The 20735-nt window shown below is 40.9% G+C and overlaps 1 protein-coding gene across 4 annotated transcripts in view; it reads right to left on the minus strand.

Annotated features, from left to right (window-relative positions):
* The window catches only part of LOC139375104 (syntaxin-binding protein 6-like), a 92268-nt gene extending 73148 nt beyond the window's left edge, over positions 1–19120 (minus strand). For 3 of the 4 annotated variants that reach the window (XR_011627750.1, XR_011627749.1, XM_071116563.1), the window contains exons 1-2: positions 18825–19116; positions 1423–1639 (exon numbers count right to left, since the gene is read on the minus strand). Coding sequence is in view for 2 of the 4 variants with exons in the window: in XM_071116563.1 (XP_070972664.1) it covers positions 1423–1576 (154 nt within the window). In the remaining 2 variants the exon portion in view is untranslated. Of the gene's footprint in view, positions 1–1422; positions 1640–18824 lie in introns of all 4 variants that reach the window. The other variant, XM_071116564.1, reaches the window with a different exon arrangement.
* Positions 19121–20735: the final 1615 nt, after the last annotated feature.

Raw genomic sequence — 20735 nt, forward strand, 5'->3', positions numbered from 1 at the left:
GTGAACAGGGGCATAGTCATGCTAAAACGGGAAAGGGCTTTACCCAAACTCCAGCCCCAGACCATTATTCCTCCTCCGCCAAACTTTACAGTTGGCACTATGCATTCGGGCAGGTAACGTTCTCCTGACATCCACCAAACCCAGATTCGTCCGTCGGACTGCCAGATGGTTAAGTGTGATTCATCACTCAAGAGAACGTGTTTCCACTGATCTAGAGTCCAACTGTGGCGAGCTTTACACCACTCCAGCTGACACTTGGCATTGCTCATGGTGATCTTAGGCTTGTGCGCGGCTGCTTGGCCAGTTCTTGTGCTGACGTTGCTTCCAGAGGAACTTTGGAACGCGGTAGTGAGTGTTGCAACTGAGGACAGACGATTTTCAGCAATCAGCGGCCCTGTTCTGTGAGCTTGTGTGGCCTACCACTTCGCGGCTCAGCCATTGTTGCTCCTAGACGTTTCCCCTTCACAATAACAGCACTTACAGTTGACCAGGACAGCTCTAGCAGAGCAGAAATGTGACTGACTTGTTGTAAAGGTGGCATCTTATGACAGTGCCACATTGAAAGTCACTGACCTCTTCAGTAAGTCCATTCTACTGCCAATGTTTTCCTATGGAGATTGCATGGCTGCATATATCAATATTTATTTTTCTTCTTGCAATTCGTATATGTCACAAATCCACTTCGTACAACACGTTACGAATTTGTAGGTGCTTTAAGATCTAAGAAAAAGGTGCCCAAGAATTTAAAAAATAATAATAATCTGACCAATAGGGAAATGGTGAAGAGGAGTGCTGTACAGTACTACAGACATCAGGGTAAAAAGAGTGTTAACTGTCATATTGCACCATGTTGTAATTACTTACTGGAAGACTACATTGAGTCTTGACGCAGTGGCACCAGCGAGGTAGTTTTGGCCTTCAAGGTTAAGGTTAACAGCAGTAAACAGGCTCTTCAGAGAGCGTATTAGAAGGTGAATTGAAGGGGACGTGTGTTGCAATGTGGCTGTGGTCTCTCTAGCATGTTACCTCAAGTCCAGGCTGATAACACTGACAGTGAGGATAATCACTCTGGGCACACATTGGATCAGATGCAGTACAGCCCCCTCTAGTCGGTCCACCAACACACACACACACAAATAAACAAACACACACACTCATACCACTGCCATCAAGAAACCTGTCAATAGCAGGGACATTATAGCCACATGCCACAGACAATGCTACAGGGAAACCTGTCAGTCTGGAGTAGTCATCAGCACAGGAGCCCCAGGAGCCCCAGCACTCACAGATATGAAGAGAGGAAAGGAACACAAGACTGTAAAGAGAGGAACGGCAAAACAACGAGAGAAAAAAACAAGGAAAGGATAGGAGGTAAAAAGAGGAAAGACAAATGAAAAAGGTGAAAAATGAGGGTTGTAGTACCTGAGAGGCAGATGAAGGTCATGTAGTCTCCCTGTCCTCCAGTAGCCAGGAAGGGGATCTTCTTCTTGGTCCTCCTCTTCACCTGCACGGCTGCAAGCATCTTCTCATCGTGGGGTGTGAACACCGCCTTGTTGATGGCTGACTTGGCACTCATCTTGGGGGAGGGGGAGAGTCGCAGAGAGAGAGGGTAGATGGAGAGGAGTTCGTCAGCTCTCCTCTGTGGATGGAAAGAGATAGGATCATTGGTGAGTGTTACTTTGGTGGAAGGGGTTAGGTTATAGGGTTTAATATTTTCCCAGTATTTTACAAATGTTGCATCCTGAGAATAAACCTATTTTCTCCCGGGTAGCCCGGTATTTCCTGCCAAAACCGGAAGTGTAATTCAAAACGATATGAAGCATATACATTTTTTTTTTTTAAATCAAGCCTGATGCTTCCTGAGCCTGATAAGCTATACATTATATACAGTGGGGCAAAAAAAGTATTTAGTCAGCCACCAATTGTGCAAGTCCTCCCACTTAAAAAGATGAGGCCTGTAATTTTCACCACAGGTACACTTCAACTATGACAGACAAAATAAGAAAAAAAATCCAGAAAATAACATTGTAGGATTTTTAATGAATTTATTTGCAAATTATGGTGGAAAATAAGTATTTGGTCAAAAACTAAAGTTTCTCAATACTTTGTTATATACCCTTTGTTGGCAATGACAGAGGTCAAACGTTTTCTGTAAGTCTTCACAAGGTTTTCACACTGTTGCTGGTATTTTGGCCCATTCCTCCATGCAAATCTCCTCTAGAGCAGTGAAGTTTTGGGGATTTTGCTGGACAACACGGACTTTCAACTCCCTCCAAAGATTATCTATGGGGTTGAGATCTGGAGACTGGCTAGGCCACTCCAGGACCTTGATATTCTTCTTAGGAAGCCACTCCTTCGTTGCCCAGGTGGTGTGTTTGGGATCATTGTCATGCTGAAAGACCCAGCCACGTTTCGTCTTCAATGCTCTTGCTGATGGAAGGAGGTTTTCACTCAAAATCTCACGATACATGGCCCCATTCATTCTTTCCTTTACATGGATCAGTCATCCTGGTCCATTTGCAGAAAAACAGCCCCAAAGCATGATGTTTCCACCCCCATGCTTCACAGTAGGTATGGTGTTCTTTGGATGCAACTCAGCATTCTTTGTCCTCCAAACACGACGAGTTGAGTTTTTACCAAAAAGTTATATTTTGGTTTCATCTGACCATATGACACTCTCCCAATCTTCTTCTGGATCATGCAAATGCTCTCTAGCAAACTTCAGACGGGCCTGGACATGTACTGGCTTAAGCAGGGGACACGTCTGGCACTGCAGGATTTGAGTCCCTGGCGGCGTAGTGTGTTACTGATGGTAGGCTTTGTTACTTTGGTCCCAGCTCTCTGCAGGTCATTCACTAGGTCCCCCCGTGTGGTTCTGGGATTTTTGCTCACCGTTCTTGTGATAATTTTGGCCCCACGGGGTGAGATTTTGCGTGGAGCCCCAGATCGAGGCATATTATCAGTGGTCTTGTATGTCTTCCATTTCCTAATAATTGCTCCCACAGTTGATTTCTTCAAACCAAGCTGCTTACCTATTGCAGATTGTCTTCCCAGCCTGGTGCAGGTCTACAATTTTGTTTCTAGTGTCCTTTGACAGCTCTTTGGTCTTGGCCATAGTGGAGTTTGGAGTGTGACTGTGAGGTTGTAGACAGGTGTCTTTTATACTGAAAACAAGTTCAAACAGGTGCCATTAATACAGGTAACGAGTGGAGGACAGAGGAGCCTCTTAAAGAAGAAGTTACAGGTCTGTGAGAGACAGAAATCTTGCTTGTTTGTAGGTGACCAAATACTTATTTTCCACCATAATTTTCAAGTAAATTCATAAAAAATCCTACAATGTGATTTTCTGGATTTTTTCTCTCATTTTGTCTGTCATAGTTGAAGTGTACCTATGATGAAAATTACAGGCCTCTCATCTTTTTAAGTAGGAGAACTTGCACAATTGGTGTCTGACTAAATACTTTTTTGCCCCACTGTACATTTTATGAACCCAAGCCCAAAAAAAACTAAATGATTGTGTCATTATCCAATACATATGATTTATAGGCTTTATATGCCAGATATGCTTTACGCACGTCATAAAAACATAAAAGCCCATAGATGTAGCTAGCTATATGCTCTCTTGGGTAAATAAATTAAACAAGCTCCAGTAGGCTAATCTTTTTGAGTGTGAACTGTATTACATGGACTGGAATTATGCACCTCCTTCAACTCATGATGAAGCTGGGACAGAACTTTCTGGTGCATCACATGTGGATTATGGTGCATTACATACGGCCTACAAAGTTAGAAGTAGAGGCTAGAGAATTTGGTTTTAAAATATAATAGCCTCCTATTAATACAAATACATGATGACTCCTTGCTGTCCCTAGTCCACCTGACCGTGCTGCTGCTCCAGTTTAAACTGTTCTGCCTTATTATTATTCGACCATGCTGGTAATTTATGAACATTTGAACATCTTGGCCTTGTTCTGTTATAATCTCCACCCGGCACAGCCAGAAGAGGACTGGCCACCCCACATAGCCTGGTTCCTCTCTAGGTTTCTTCCTAGGTTTTGGCCTTTCTAGGGAGTTTTTCCTAGCCACCGTGCTTCTACACCAGAATTGCTTGCTGTTTGGGGTTTTAGGCTGGGTTTCTGTACAGCACTTTGAGATATCAGCTGATGTACGAAGGGCTATATAAATAAATTTGATTTGAAATAGGCCCTGACTCATATACATTTTATAATATTTCCCCTAATGTTATAGCCTACCTCTTTCTATTGTTGCTTCATTCTTTCCTCACAACAGTTAAGTTACGTTGTCCTCATCTTCATTTTTCTAATGACATGCTTGTATAATAGGACTATAATTAGATTCAGATGGCTTTCACGAAGATTGAATTGTTATATGTCTGAATAAATAAATGCTATAGCCTACCGCCATTGCGCGTTCTCGCTTCTTTCAAATGACCCGTGAGTTCTATTGTCTGCTGTAATTAACAGTCAGCAAACAACAGCTTACACCCCTCTTTGAATAGTCTATTGCTATGAGAAATATACACAAAAAAGTCCAGCAAACTATTCTAGTCTAGCTTTTCTTGCATGGGACCCCAAGAGCTAAGGAGCTTTTTTTAAGGAGAGAGGCCAGAGGAGCACAGGTGTATGCATATTGAATGTATTACCTGAAAGAGGTAAGCTAGGACATATATATGCATATATCAATCTTGAACAGGATTATCTATTTTGGATGCAATTTGAATCTAATTGAGAAAGACTGCGAGAGTGCTTGCGCATGCAATGATTTAATGCAACATCCGAGTGACAGGCTGTTTTAAAACTCTGCAGGTGCAAAAAAATACATCTTCACATTCTTCCAGAATCTCCCATAAGTGTTCAATTGGGTTGAGATCTGGTGACTGAGTCAGTCATGGCATATGGTTGACATTATGTTCATGCTCATCAAACCATTCAGTGACCACTCGTACCCTGTGGATGGGGGCATTGTCATCTTGTTGGGGCATAGCCATTGTAGCCAAAATAATTCCCTGCCCAGCATTTTTACAATTGACCCTAAGCACGATAGGATGCTAATTGCTTGATTAACTCAGGAACTACACCTGTCTGGAAGCACCTGCTTTCAATATACTTTGTATCCCTCATTTACTTAAGTGTTTCCATTATTTTGGCAGTTACCTGTAGCTCTCACTTTCACATAAATCATGCATTGTCAATGCAAACTTTCTCCAGAGCATTCTATCCTAAATAAATCAGTCCAGCCAATATCACAGAATTATTCTTATAATGAAGGGAAGAAGAGACACACTGGTAGAAACAATGTCTTTGTTACATGTCAGAAGAAATCACATACCCAGAAATCACATTGCGAAAGCAGTGAGATCAGTCCCGGAAGAAATAAAATAAAAATGGCCATTACATCCGACTGCTCTGTGCTTTTCCAGTCCCCAGCGTCAGAAAGACCACTCCAATCTCATTTCAGAAACATTCTGCTCCCCAAAATAAATGGCCCTATAAAAGAATGTAATGACAGAATGAGTGACCGCCTCCAATATGGAAGACAGGCCATCGTTTGTGGAGTGGTGCAAATATCGACATCTCTTAATATTACACAGGCAATGTTCCCTCCAACATCTGCTGCAAAATTTTAATGACTTCAGTTAGGAAACTTTTCAGAAACATCTCATTGCCATTGAACAGTCATCACATTTGACATTATTTGAAATACATATTTTAAATGTAACTTTGTTCACATTATAAACTGTCAGCTCCTCATCGAATGAGACGAAACACCCAGGTCCACAAATAAAATGTGCTTTGCTGATCGTGTCAGAGAAAGCAGTGCTGAGGCAGTGCAAATGTGGTTACATTAATGGAGGAGGCAGTCATAAACAATAGCGTTTAATTGTGTCCAAATGCTCTCCAGGGAACTATGGAGTTTAATCATTGTCTCAGCCAGACACACACACGGAGGTGGTGCACTGGTGATACAAAAATATAGCTGTCCGTCACAAAAAATGCTACATGAATTAGGCGACTCAGGAGGCATAGCAACAATGCCATCGTCAATTTGGATTTCTAATAAGCAGGCCCAAAATACTTGTTTTTCACACTGCATTGAGCTTCAGATAAGTGTTTGGCAGTTGAGGAGGAGAAGCAAGGAAACAAAATAGTTTCACAGAAACATAATCCGCAGCGTTGGAAGCATTGCCAAGACAAATTAATTGTAGGGAAAACACTAACAGCTTTTTGAAGTTTTGATGGAGCCAGAACAGTTGACTTATTAAACCAGATAAGCAAACTACTGTACATCTAGGTTAAGCTTCCAACGCTGAGGATTATGTTTCTGTGAAACTATTTTGTTTCTCCTCCTCAACTGCCAAACACTTATTTGAAGCTCTGTTAGGAGAAACACTGAACACCCATGTCTCTTCATCTTCAACAGTCCAGCGAGAAAAACATTCTGGCCTTTCTTTGAGAACAATAAATACAACAGATAATATGAAACGTCAAGAGACATCGAGATTCCATCCAGAAAAGCCAGGATTGTTTAAATTCAGACATTTTGATTTCTGAATCATGAATGGTGCTGCATCTGGCGAGATTTAGTTCTAAGCATTGGCACATTCACGGTTTCTACTGCTAGGTACACCTATCCACAGGGTAACGTTAGGTCACAGTGAACACTTATGGGAGAGCACAATTCAACTAGCTTAAAAACCAAACAGTAAAACAATCCAGATCAGCAAATGGCATTTCAAAATATCAGCAGACTAGGCTCTAAACAAATTGTCTCTCAGAGTAAACATACAAGCCAAGATTTCTTTGAGAGCAATTAGCCAACAAAAATGTATTTCCTTGTAGTGTTTAAAACATCCAACACCTAAATCTACAGACAAGTGCATACAGCAGTGGAAGCTACCCAGATGAGGAAAGGGAGGACCATCCTCAGTGAATTTAATAAAAATCTGAATAGTTAAAGGTAAAAATAAATACAACTAATGATAAAACTATACTACATATTCACGTTAACAAATAATTGATAAAAACACATTTGAAGGTATACAGTAGCCTCAACAGCACTCCCTGGGGTAGCACCACGGGGTAGCGGGAGGACAGCTAGCTTCTGTCCTCCTCTGAGTACATTGAGCGAAATGTTTGTGCTTCTAGTTCCGACATTTTTTTTTATATACCTTTATTTAACTAGGCAAGTCAGTTAAGAACCCATTCTTATTTTCAATAACGGCCTAGGAACGATGGGTTAACTGCCTCGTTCAGGGGTAGAACGACAGATTTTCACCTTGTCAGCTCGGGGGACCCAATCTTGCAACCTTACAGTTAACTAGTCCAACGCAATAACGACCTGCCTCTCTCCCGTTGCACTCCACAAGAAGACTGCCTGTTACGCGAATGCAGTAAGCCAAGGTAAGTTGCTAGCTAGCATTAAACGTATCTGACTGAGCGGTGGTAGGCAGAAGCAGGTGCGTAAACATTCATTCAAACAGCACTTTCGTGCATTTTGCCAGCAGCTCTTCCTTGTGCGTCAAGCATTGCGCTGTTTATGACTTCAAGCCTATCAACTCCTGAGATGAGGCTGGTGTAACCGAAGTGAAATGGCAAGCTAGTTAGCGCGCGCTAATAGAGTTTCTAACATCACTCGCTCTGAGCCTTCTAGTAGTTGTTCCCCTTGCTCTGCATGGGTAACGCTGCTTCGATGGTGGATGTTGTCATTGTGTTGCTGGTTCGAGCCCAGGGAGGAGCGAGGAGAAGCTATACTGTTACACTGGCAATACTAAAGTGCCTATAAGAACATCCAATAGTCAAAGGTTAATGAAATACAAATGGTATAGAGAGAAATAGTCCTATAATAACTACAACCTAAATCTTCTTACCTGGGAATATTGAAGACTCATGTTAAAAGGAACCACCAGCTTTCAAAGGTTCTCATGTTCTGAGCAAGGAACTGAAACGTTAGCACATATAGCACTTTTACTTTCTTCTCCAACACTTTGTTTTTGCATTATTTAAACCAAATTGAACATATTTCATTATTTATTTGAGGCTAAATTGATTTTATTGATGTATTATATTAAGTTAAAATAAGTGTTCATTCAGTATTGTTGTAATTGTCATTATTACAAATAAATACGTTATTTTTTTTATTTTTTAAAATAGTATTTTTATTTATTTAATTATTAGTCGTAAAAAAAAAAATGTTTGTATTAAAATCGGCCGATTAATCGGTATCGGCTTTTTTGGTCCTCCAATAATTGGTATCGGTGTTGAAAAATCATAATCAGTCAACCTCTAATTGAGGCCACACTACTACACTGTCTGAGCCAAGGACTACATGCTTTCTGGTAAGTTTTGATTACAATACTGGGTGGGGTGAATCTATTGCATATGACATACATGATTTTTTGTCAACTAGTAAATAGTAGCCTACAGCAAAGTGTGTTAAATAATTTCTAACTTGTTAATTTCTGCTAGTTAGTTTTTACCATGTGGGTTTTAGCTTGCTTGAGCCTCCTACTGAAGAGTGTTAATTCACCTGTTTCCATACACGTTTAATTTTAAAACATCTTACAAAATGAGTTGTTTAATCTGACTGCTTAACTAATCGTTACAAGAAAATGCCACGGGCACAATCTGATATGTGGAGACATTTCACACGGAGACATATACCACAATCTACCTCACCAAGCAGAGTGAGAAGAATAAGAGCACCACATCGAAGCTGCCCAGCAATACCAGTTGGGGTGGTGTTGTCATCATGTTTGACAGTATCCTGGAGGGAAGGAGTCTCTCCAAGAAATGGCCATATCACAGTCTGCCGATATGGACAGCCCCATCAAGAGGATCCTCCTGGATGATGTATCTTGGGAAAGAATGGTAAGCAGCCTGAAACCTATAGCAGTAGCCATTGCACGGATTGAGGGAGACAATGCCATTCTGTCTGATGTTCAGACTGCTTACAGATGTAAGAGAAGAAATCCATACTGCCCTGCCCACTTCACTGTTACTCCAAGCAGAGGAAACTGCAGTTCTAAAATACATCAAAAAGCGTGAAGACTTCTGCCTGAAGCCCATACACACCGCAGTGTACATGTTGGACCCCAAGTATGCTGGCAAGAGCATCCTGTCTGGTGCAGAGATTGACAAGGCCTATGGTGTCATCACTAACGTGTCTCGCCACCTTGGCCTGGATGAGGGCAAGGTTCTTGGCAGTCTGGCAAAGTACACTTCCAATCAAGGGCTTTAGGATGGAGATGAGATATGTTGGCACGATTGCCATATTACATCAGCAACCTGGTGGAAGGGACTTTGTGGATCTGAGGCTCTTTCTCCTGTGGCCTCCATCCTCCAAATCCCACCAACATCAGCCGCCTCAGAGCGCAACTGGCCCTTGTGTGGGAACACACACACACCAAAGCACGCTACAGGCTGACCAATACAAGGGTTGAAAAATTGGTGGCCACCCGGGCAAATTTGAGGCTTTTTGAGCCTGACAACGAGCCATCCTCAACAGGGCTGGAAAGTGACAGTGAAGATGAGGCCTCAGAGACTGATGTTCAAGAGTTGGACATTGAGGAGGTCCAGGGAGAAGACATGGAAGCCTGAGGGGAAGACAACCAAAGCTTTAGTTTCTAGACTATGTTGAAAATGTTTTGGGAGATGGGATGGATCATTGGGGATCATTCAATATTCCCTTTTGTTGTTCAGTGAAATAATCCCATGTGAAGAATCAACTAATTTAATTAATGTTCAATTCCTAACTAAAATAGTTCATTTCTACTGGAAGGATTTAAATCACTTGCAATTATGTCTACTTATGATAAGGTAAATATATCCAATGCAAAAAACATCTACATTTAAATGCTATTAATTCCCATATATTCCCATTAATTCCCACCTCTAAATATTCCCCAAAATGTGCAACCCTAGTCCTACTTAATCTTAAAACGGCACAGGCGTACACAAACGGATAGGGCCGTGTTCAGTTTCCTATAAAAAACAGAAACACTTTGTTCTTCCACCATTTCAGCCCAGTGGTGCCCACCTATCTCTGTACAAATGATTCTCTAGTAATTCAGAACTTCAATGAAATGAATTGAAGTGGGAATAATACGCTTCATTATGCACCTACGCGTATGAATAAAACATATGAAAACCTCGATTTTGTTTTGAGAGGTGGCCTCAAACACAAATCATATGAAGACACTAGTAAACCTGAACATCAAATGTCAATGGTCCTACTGTCACCTTAAGAAGGGGGTAGAGAGGCATAGAGAGAGGGAGAGAGATAGTAGCCCTAATCCTGGGTGTCCCTACCGATCCACTATCATCCTCCAGCTGAGAGAGAAGGCTCCCCGTGTCTCTCAAAGCTGTCAGCAGATAGTGGTGAGTCTATATCCTGCCTCAGGTGGGCAACTGAAGCGTGAGGGATGGAAGGGAGGACCTTGGAAATTGAGGGTGGATTTCACTTTTCGGTGATGGTTTGAATTACATCAGCCTCACATTCCGACACTGCCTGGCAATGGTGAAAACAACCAGCTGTGGAAAAAGTACCCAATTGTCATACTATAGAAAAAGTAAATACATGTTAACAGAAAATGACTAAAGTAAAAGTCACTCAGTAAAATACTACTTGAGTAAAAGTCTAAAAGTATTTGGTTTTAAATATACTTAAGCAAACGTAATTGCTATAATATACTTCCTTATATTAAGCAAACCAGATGGCACCATTTTCATACATTCATGAATAGAGAGGGGCACACTCCAACACTAATTTACAAACAAAACATTTGTTTTTAGTGAGTCCGCCAGATCAAATCAAATTGTATTGGTCACATACACATGGTTAGCAGATGTTAATGTGAGTGTAGCTAAATGCTTGTGCTTCTAGTTCCGACTATGCAGTAAAATCTAACAAGTAATCTAACAAATTCACAACAACTACCTTATACACACAAATACACAAATGTAAAGGGATGATTAATATGGACATATAAATATGAGAAATGGCATGCGGCATAGGCAAGATGCAGTAGATGGTGTAGAATAAAGTATATACATATAAGTAATGTAGGATACGTAAACATTAAAGTGCCGTTATTTAAAGTGACTGGTGATACCTTTATTAAGTCTGTATTTAAGTGGCCAGAGATTTGAGTCCGTATGTTGGCAGCAGACTCTCTATGTCAGTGATGGCTGTTTAGAGGCAGTAGGGATGACCAGGGATGTTATCTTGATAAGTGTGTGAATTGGACCATTTTCCTATCCTGCTAAGCATTCAAAATATAATGAGTACTTTTGGGTCTTAGGGAAAATGTATTATTTTCTTTAAAAACGTATGGCTGGGGGCAGTATTGAGTAGCTTGGACGAATAAGGTGCCCAGAGTAAACTGCCTGCTACTCAGTCCCAGTTGCTAATATATGCATATTATTAGTATATTTGGATAGAAAACACTGAAGTTTCTAAAACTGTTTGAATTATGTCTGAGTATAACAGAACCTATATGGCAGGCAAAAATCCAACCAGGAAGTGGGAAATCTGAGGTTGGTCGTTTTTCAACTCATTCCCTATTGAAGAAACAGTGGGATATTGGTCATGTTGCACTTCCTAAGGCTTCCACTAGATGTCAAGAGTCTTTAGAACCTTGTTTGATGCTTCTACTGTGAAGTGGGGGCGAATGAGAGGGGAATGAGTCAGAGGTCTGCCAGAATGCCTTGAGCTCGTGACGCTCGTTCACGTGAGAGCGAGCTCTGTTGCATTGCAATTCTACAGACAAAGGAATTCTCAGTTTGGAATATTATTGAAGATTTATGTTAACATCCTAAAGATTGATTCTATACTTTGTTTGACATGTTTCTGGGGGCTGTAACGTAACTTTTTGACTTTGTCTGCTCCTAATGAACGTGCTTTGTGAGTTTGTTTACCAAACGCGCTAACAAAAGGAGCTATTTGGACATAAATGGCAGACATTATCGAACAAAACAAAAAGTTATTGTGGAACTGGGATTCCTGGGAGTGCATTCTGATGAAGATCAAAGGTAGGTGAATATTTCTAATGTTATTTCTGACTTCTGTTGACTGTACAATATGGCGGATATCTTTTTGGCTTGTTTGGGCTCTGAGCGCCGTACTCAAGATTATTGCATGGTTTGCTTTTTCCGTAAAGCTTTTTTGAAATCTGACACAGCGGTTGCATTAAGGAGAAGTGTATCTAAAGTTCCATGTATAACACTTGTATTTTCATCAACATTTATGATGAGTATTTCTGTAAATTGATGTGGCTCTCTGCAAAATCACCGGATGTTTTTGGAACTAGTGAACGTAACGCGCCAATGTATACTGAGATTTTTTAAATATAAATATGAACTTTATCAAACAAAACATACATGTATTGTGTAACATGAAGTCCTATGAGTGTCATCTGATGAAGATCAAAGGTTAGTGATTAATTTATCTCCATTTCTGCTTTTTGTGACTCCTCTCTTTGGCTGGAAAAATGGCTGTGGCTCTGAACTAACATAATAACCTGTGAGGGTTATCCTCCAATTACAACAATTATCCAAATATTGGAACTCTATCACTTTTTTCTCCACAGAATACGCTGGTATACGGTTACTAAGCAACTGTGATTGTCCAGATGAAACTAATCTGTCAAGTTGCTTGCTTAGTCTAAATACATACGGCAATTCCAACCACAAAACCTCTGCTTTGATTTTAAGCCTCAAAATACAATAACGTGCCTAGCTAACAGCTAAATGTTTTGACTTTGTCATAGTTCTAATTCTATATTCAAGGCTCCATGTTGTCGTGGAACATATTCATGTTATTTCCAACAACCAACTACGCCTTAAATCCAGCTGCATATTGAACATGGGGACTGCTGAAAGGCCAGTCTCTCTGGCAATGAGATGGAGTGGCAAAGACTGGTACCAGACTACAGACATTCAATCTTCAATACCCTCCTGGATCAAGATCCCTGTTGCCTGAATTGTTTTGTGCGGTATGGTACAGAAACGGTATGAAAATCTAGATACCGCCCAACACTAATCGGTGCGCTAACCAACCCACAGTTGGAACACCGTGCCTGGTGTGATGCCAAGGTGTTATGTTTAACTTTCTTTGTGCCACATCCAGTGTTGTTTTCAGATGGCAGTGTGCAGATCGAGCCAGTGAGACAGCGATAAGCAGGGGAAATCACATTCCTGGGGCTTATCTTCCATTCACATTCCTTAGAGAACACTCCACACTCAACAGGAATAACAGCTACACTTCAGCTTTACTCGAGTGTGAGTTTGTAGAGGGGTGGCCTCTAACAGAGTAGAATGCAGGAAGGATGATGAGAGGGAGCCTGCTCTGAAACAGCTTTCTTTCAGGGGAGGAATGAGAATCTTCATATTGGGAAAAATACTATTTATTTCTAAAGGAATACAGTTGCATAGCGTATGGCAGGGAAAACACTGTGCTTGAAATGGATGCATTATGTAGAAGATAATGTAGGTTGAAATGTTCCACAACAGGTGCGTGAAAATTGTTCCAGAGGATTACTTACAGCAGAGTGATTGCACAATGGTCTCACTGTCTGCACAATGTTTTAAAAACGAGGTGACAACGTTCTTTATGCTATATTTATTTAAGGATCTAGGCCTAAGGTGAGAAATACAATGCAGAATAAAACATTCACTGAAAACAGTGGCATAGTTCCACATAAAACTATAATTATTTCATATGTAGTCCCATATTTATGAACACTAGCCACATTTGAGGTGAGAAACAGCACAAATATTCATTGAATGGTTTGGGTCAGGGCATTGTTTTAGTAAGCCTACTCCTCTTAACATGAGCAGTAAGGAAATACTGGCACAGTGTAGTAGACTGGCACAATTACCATATAATCGTGTAACCGACGGTTATGGATGAAGAGCGTCATGAAATTAACAGTCATAACCGTTTGGACCTAACAGCTAACGAAGACTGCATTTGTGCGGTTTACTCCATTTCTGCGATAACAGACTCTGTTTTTACCCCCTTTTTCGTGATATCCAATTGCGATCCAATTACAATCTTGTCTCATCGCTACAACTTCCCAATGACCTCGGGAGAGATGAAGGTCGAGTCATGCGTCCTCCGAAACATGCTTCTTTACACCCGAAAGCCAGCTGCACCAATGTGTTGGAGGAAACACCATTCAACTGACGACCGGAAGTCGCTAGAGCACAATGAGCCGAGTAATGCCTTCCCGGCCAAACCCTCCCCTAACCTGGACGATGCTGGGCCAATTGTGCGCAGCCCTATGGGACGCACAGTCACGGCAGGTTGTGACACAGCCTGGGATCGAACCCGGGTGTGTAGTGACGCCTCAAGCACTACCTTAGACCGCTGCGCCACTCGGGAGGCAATAATATGGACTCTTAACAACGGGTTGACATTTTTTGCCCCTTGCTGAAACAAGCAAGGTATTGTAGCAAACAATGAATAGAATGGACTTTGAACCTCTAACCCTGGCAATTTGACTGGTTATCTTACGGGTATACTGGCAATAGCTGCTTGGTATTATGATGCAATCATTTCCATGCCAATGTAGAATGTTAATTCAAATGATAACTGATATGGCTCATGCAATGGATTTTTCGTAATGTCAATGGAGTTGAATCAACAAAAATCACAGCACATATTGATGGGTACACTTCCTGCTTTGCACTAATGGGTACACTCGCAATGGCTGCCAGTCCACCCATTATGCCATCGTTGACTTGAATGCGGACGCCCCTTCTATTCATTCTATTGAAGTGCCTTCAGAAAGTCCTGACTTATTCCACATTTTGTTGTGTTACAGCTTGAATTCAAAATGGATTAAATAGGTTTCTCTCTCACATACACACACACACACACACAGACACACACACACTTTTAGAAATGTGTAATAGTTTGCAGAAGCACCTTTGGCAACTATTACCTTTGAGTCGTGTTTTTTATGTCTGTATCAGCTTTGCAAATCTGGATTTGGGATTTTTTACTCATTCTTCCTTGAGGATTTTCAAGCTTTGTTAACTTCTTGGTGACAGGGGGCAGTATTTTCACATCCGGATTAAATGCATGCCCAAATTCAACTGCCTGCTACTCATCCCCAGAAGATAAGATATGCATATTAATAGATTTGGATAGAAAACACTGATGTTTCTAAAACTGTTTGAATCATGTCTGAGTATAACAGAACTTATTTAGCAGGCGAAACCGAGGACAAACCAGTTTATCACGATAAAACATTAAGTACACTTAGCATCAGGTAGCTTGGTCACAAAAATCAGAAAAGCAATCAAATTAATCGTTTACCTTTGATGATCTTCGGATGTTTTCACTCACGAGACTCCCAGTTACTCAACAAATGTTCAGTTTGTTCCATAAAAGATGATTTTTATATCCAAAATACCTCCGTTTGTTTGTTCGAAAGAGCGGTCACGACAACGCAGACGAAAATTCCAAATAGTTTCCATAATGTCCACAGAAACATGTCAAACGGTTTTTTATAATCAATCCTCAGGTTGTTTTAAAAATATATAATCGATAATATATCAACCGCAAATGTCCTTCACAGTAGGAGAGGGGAAAACAATGGCTGTCCAAATTCTGTTGCGCAAGCAAAACTCGTGACCACTTGACGCGATGTTATCGTTCTGGCTCATTTTTCAAAATAAAAGCCTGAAACTATGTCTGAAGACTGTTGACACCTTGAGGAAGCGATAGGAAAAGGAATCTGGTTCATAGCCCTTTAAATCCAGCAAAGGGAGGCTATGGAACATGGAGTTTTCAAAATAGAAGCCACTTGTTTTGATTTTCCTCAGGGTTTCGCCTGCAATATCAGTTCTGTTATACTCACAGACAATATTTTGACAGTTTAGGAAACTTTAGTGTTTTCTATCCAATACTAATAATAATATGCATATATTAGCAACTGAGACTGAGGAGCAGGCCATTTACAATGGGCACATTTTCATCCAAGCTACTCAATACTGCCCCTGCAGCCATATGAAGTTAACATTCCCTTAGCGGTGTTGGTTTTGCATGAATATGCTTTGTAATTTGTATAAAGTGTGTTAAGGTTGTTTGCCCATACACACTTGCCTAGTGATGTCATTTCATGTGTGCATCCTCCAGCCAAGTGGTGGGATGGGACAGTGTGTTCCTATGTTGAGGCTTCATCGGAAACTAGCAAGGATGTTTTCTCTCTCCACTTTCCATTATATGAGCCACTGAAGACAGGAAACTGGCCTCGTTAGTTCAGCTATCTTCTCATTGCACAAAAAAGGAGTGTCTCCACTTTCCCTTCCAGCAAGCATGGCAGTGGACATTCAGAGAAAACCCAGTCAAAATCACCACACCATGTGTAATAGGTTAGATAGGCTATTGGAAATAGACTATCGTTCATGGTGTACTCGAGCAGCCTAAATGTTGCAATTAAATACTTCATGGGAGTGTGGTGTGCATTTGGAGTTAATTGGGTTGGTCAACAGCTAGGAGATAAGAAGTAGTATTAAGGAGAGCAAGAGATGAGGTGAATAAGGTGGAAACAGCAGCCCTGCATGGCCCCAACCTGTCAGAGACTAGGCAATACAGAGATAGGATTTATCTGCAATGAGCAATTACCACCCAGCCAAAATGTATTGCATTTTCCAAATGACTTTTTCCACCCTTTGGCTCCAATACAAACTCAAGCTCAGCGTTGTAGCTTGCCTAAACACTATGGAACTGGGAAAAATAACAATGTTCAGAGGAAAATTATTAGTAACAGCCTGATTTTAGTGGGGTCACACCTTACATTACCTTCCACTCATGCCATTTGAGTAATCCTGAAGGCTACTGTAATTACCCTAGTAACAAAACAAACATGTTGTTAGACTTGTTACATAATCATTTGGGGCTAGCCTAATTGCTTTGCAATGACATAAAATTAAGAGGTTTTTGATATTACTCAAGTCCAATATCATAGCCACTAAGTTATGACAGAGTAATATTGTAGGTTAGCAAGGTTACAGCAACATGTACATTTGCATGAACTAATAACCAATGAATTGCTTTGATATGGTTTTGGAGTAGGGCCAATAGCCCTGCAAAATGATACAGTTTCCACAAGTGCTTCACTTCAGAACATGTGTTCCATAGATTCAGCAAGCCATGTGTTCCGCTGTGTTCTACATTCTCCTTCTTGTAATGTTCCATAGGATCATGTGGTACACAATTGTATTTATTAAAGTGAAAATTTGGAAAATGTTCTCTCTGTGTGCAGGTGTGTGAGAGAGCAGAAGTCAAGTACTAACCCATTTTTAAATCAGCTGTCCGAGCATTGCATTGTTACACATACAATAGTATCTGGCCATTAGCCTGGTAAATAGGGTTCCATTAGGGTTACTGCTTTCAACAAGAGTTTCATATGAACAGGACATCCTGGGTTTTTATAAACCATAAAAGTCAAACAAACTTATGATCAATGATAGTCATGTGACTTTTCCTTATTGCTGGGTGTGGTATTCAAACAAATCAAATACCAATGACTTTCTCAATAGCCTGACCAATGACTATTTATGAATGGAAAACGCTATCGATCACATAATACAATTTGTTCCTATGAGAACACCAAATAGTGCATTTGAAGCCAAGGAAGTCTTAAAATGTCGTTTCATGTGGGAGATTTACGTAGACATAACATGAGCAGCTTGAGCTACTCCAGGTAGTGACGTTGCAGGCTAGCTAAGTGCTGCCCCCTCTCATTAAGTATCTCAAGCAGCATTCCGACCGGGGTACTGCAGGCTGCCAATAGCTACTACATTATCCTTATAACTTATTATGTGTGCGATTTCGGAATAACCGGTTCAAGGACATACATCAAGTGTAATATAAAATTGCCATTTTCCCATTCCTTATAAATGGGAGATCCGGTTTTCTGCAAAGAATGCCTGCAGTACCGTGCTCGGCCTTGAACGTAGTGGCTTCAATGAGAGGGGTCAGTCGTTCTCCCCTGAGCCTGACTGACATTTTCTATTAAGTTCAACCCACAGTTAATGTCTTAATATACAGATGAGCACATAATAATGAGCTTCAGGTTATGAAAATGTAGCTCTTGCAATAAAGCATCCTTATATGAAACTAGCAGGATGCATTATTATTAGGAGCATAAATGAAATATTTGCCATTCTATGAAGCTTGTGAGAAAAGCCTCCCTGAAATCAGATCGGGGGCTATTTGAAGTTTGAACAATGTCTAGCTAGTGTTCAAAACACCATAGTCTCAGTTTGAAAATTACGAGCATGGGAAAAATCAGACTTCAAAATTAGGCGGCGTGGTTGCTGTGTACTGTGAGTTGCATGCCTTTGAAATACATATTTTGCAATAGTCGAATGTTCTGTACAATTTGAACAAACTTTACTTTGACAGTGTAGCACTGAAATGAACTTGGTGTCAGACTTCAGCCCAAAATACTTAAATGACTTGTTTTGCATGCATTTTACAAGATGTAAGTCTTCAAATCCTGAATAATCGAATGAATGTTTTGACGTGTGCAATAGGTCGTAAACTAATGTATAGTCTTTAACAGTAGCAACGTCGAGGGGATATTTAGCTGAATCTTGCTACAGGCACGGTGAAGACAGAGTGACACAAACAGGACTCTGCGCTCTAATGTTAATTGTTGAACGAAAGTCCAGTACAAACGTAGATAACGAACTCGTCACACAATTTGAACTTGCTATTATGTGTATATAACATGTTCATAATGTGAAAAACCGAGAGTAAACAGAACAGTAAATATAAAAGTAACTCACTTCTTGTTAGGCGACTGTTTCACGTGTGGTTCAAGCGTCAAAGCCTCAAAGGATATCACCGTGAGTCCATGAACTTTCACTTGCAAAGTCGTTCCTGTTATCCAATCAAAGTAAAAGGGAACATGTCCTTTTTGACATAGAAGTAGCCTAATTTCGTTCAACAGTCGTATTTCAAAGAAAGACAGAGCGCTCTCGCAGTGCTAGACTACTAGCGCGCCACAGCTGCTGTCTCGATCGAAGAGCAGTAGCAGGTCCTCACAGCAACTTTTCCAAACCGCCAGTCACGTGGAGTAGGCGCTACGTAAACGCAATCTGGATTTTATTTGACTCTCAAAAACACTCCTCCAAAATAACAAGTATGTTTGCCATGATTTACAGTTGTTTTCCATCGAATGAGAAGGATTTATAGTTGTTGTCCTTCTATATTTTCTTACTTTGCTTGCTATCAAATCTTTAATATTGGCCTTGAATAGGCCTATGCATCCATGATAATGCATTCAATCTCTCTTTTGGTTGGCCAACCAAAATTGTTTTTCAATTGTTGGCTATAAAGGTTCATGAAGCCAATATTTGCAACACATTTAATTGCCTGGAATTATTGCTTGGAAACGTACAGTATGTATATTTCCTTGATTAACTGCACAAAGTTCTGCACTAATTGACTAGTAGCCTATTGGGCTAAATAAATGTTGTCAATGTACACACCACATGCCTGCTCTCCCAAAATGCCAGCTGTTGCCACCCTGCCTGCCAGTGTGTTCATTCCCATAGCCATGCCAACAGTGTGCTGTTCCATAGGAATTCCCACAGACTGTGCCCAGTTTAAGAAATCATAGACCCCAGGACTTTTTTTTTTTTATAGCGCCCCCCAGACCATAATTCCACCCACGGGATTTTTTGGGGGGCAGGGTCTGAAAATAAATCTGCCTTTTAAAAATGCATTTCATGCAATTCCACCTAATTTACATGATGGAAGACATTAGCTGAATCTTTTTTAATACCACACAAATGACTGAAATGAGTGGCTACTCTGACACTGACAAACTGAGATTAAACTGGTCTTGATTTAGCAATAGCCCAGGCCAATGAAATGACACACAGATTGTACAATATTAGGAGGAGATGTATATTATAGGCTACAGTAAACTACTAATGATGAAGATGAAGCCATAGGCTACTCATGGTGATGGCCGATGTGCTTGTTGTGGCAATAGCTTACCAAATCTACACCAATGTGCCGGAGGAAACACCGTTCAACTGATGACTAAAGTCATCCTGCAGGGGCCCGGCCCACCACAAGGAGTCGCTAGAGTGCGATGAGCCAAGTAAAGCCACCCCCAGCCAAACCCTCCCCTAACCCAGACGATGCTGAAACAATTATGCGCTGCCCTATGCGACTCCCGGTCACGGCTGGTTGTGACACAGTCTGAGATTGAATCCAGGTCTGTAGTGACGCCTCAAGCACTGTGATGCTGTGCCTTAGAAAGATGCGACACTCGGGCGGCCCTGAAAAAACGTTCTATTTGTTCTACAGACAGCAGTGGGCATTTGCTTTCCAAACTGAAATTTTTTTCCGAGATTGTGTTTTGAAATCTGCAAAAAGCAAACCTACAGCCGCAACCAACCATAGAAATACAATCCATAGATGGCAGTTCCCATTCAAGTCAGGGCTGGCACCCACTGCTAGTTTACCCATGAGTTTAACAGTCAAATTGCAAGGGTAAGAGGCTCCAAAACCTTTCTATGGATTATATGTCTATGGCCACAACGCAACAAGCTGTATATTTTGCACGCATGCCGCCAAAACTGCGGACTCCCGACTGTAAGTACAGTTGATTTCGGAAGTTTACATACACCTTAGCCAAATACATTTAAACTCAGTTTTTCACAATTCCTGACATTTAATCCTAG

Source organism: Oncorhynchus clarkii, chromosome 19 (assembly GCF_045791955.1).
Source record: "Oncorhynchus clarkii lewisi isolate Uvic-CL-2024 chromosome 19, UVic_Ocla_1.0, whole genome shotgun sequence".
Lineage (NCBI taxonomy): Eukaryota > Metazoa > Chordata > Actinopteri > Salmoniformes > Salmonidae > Oncorhynchus > Oncorhynchus clarkii.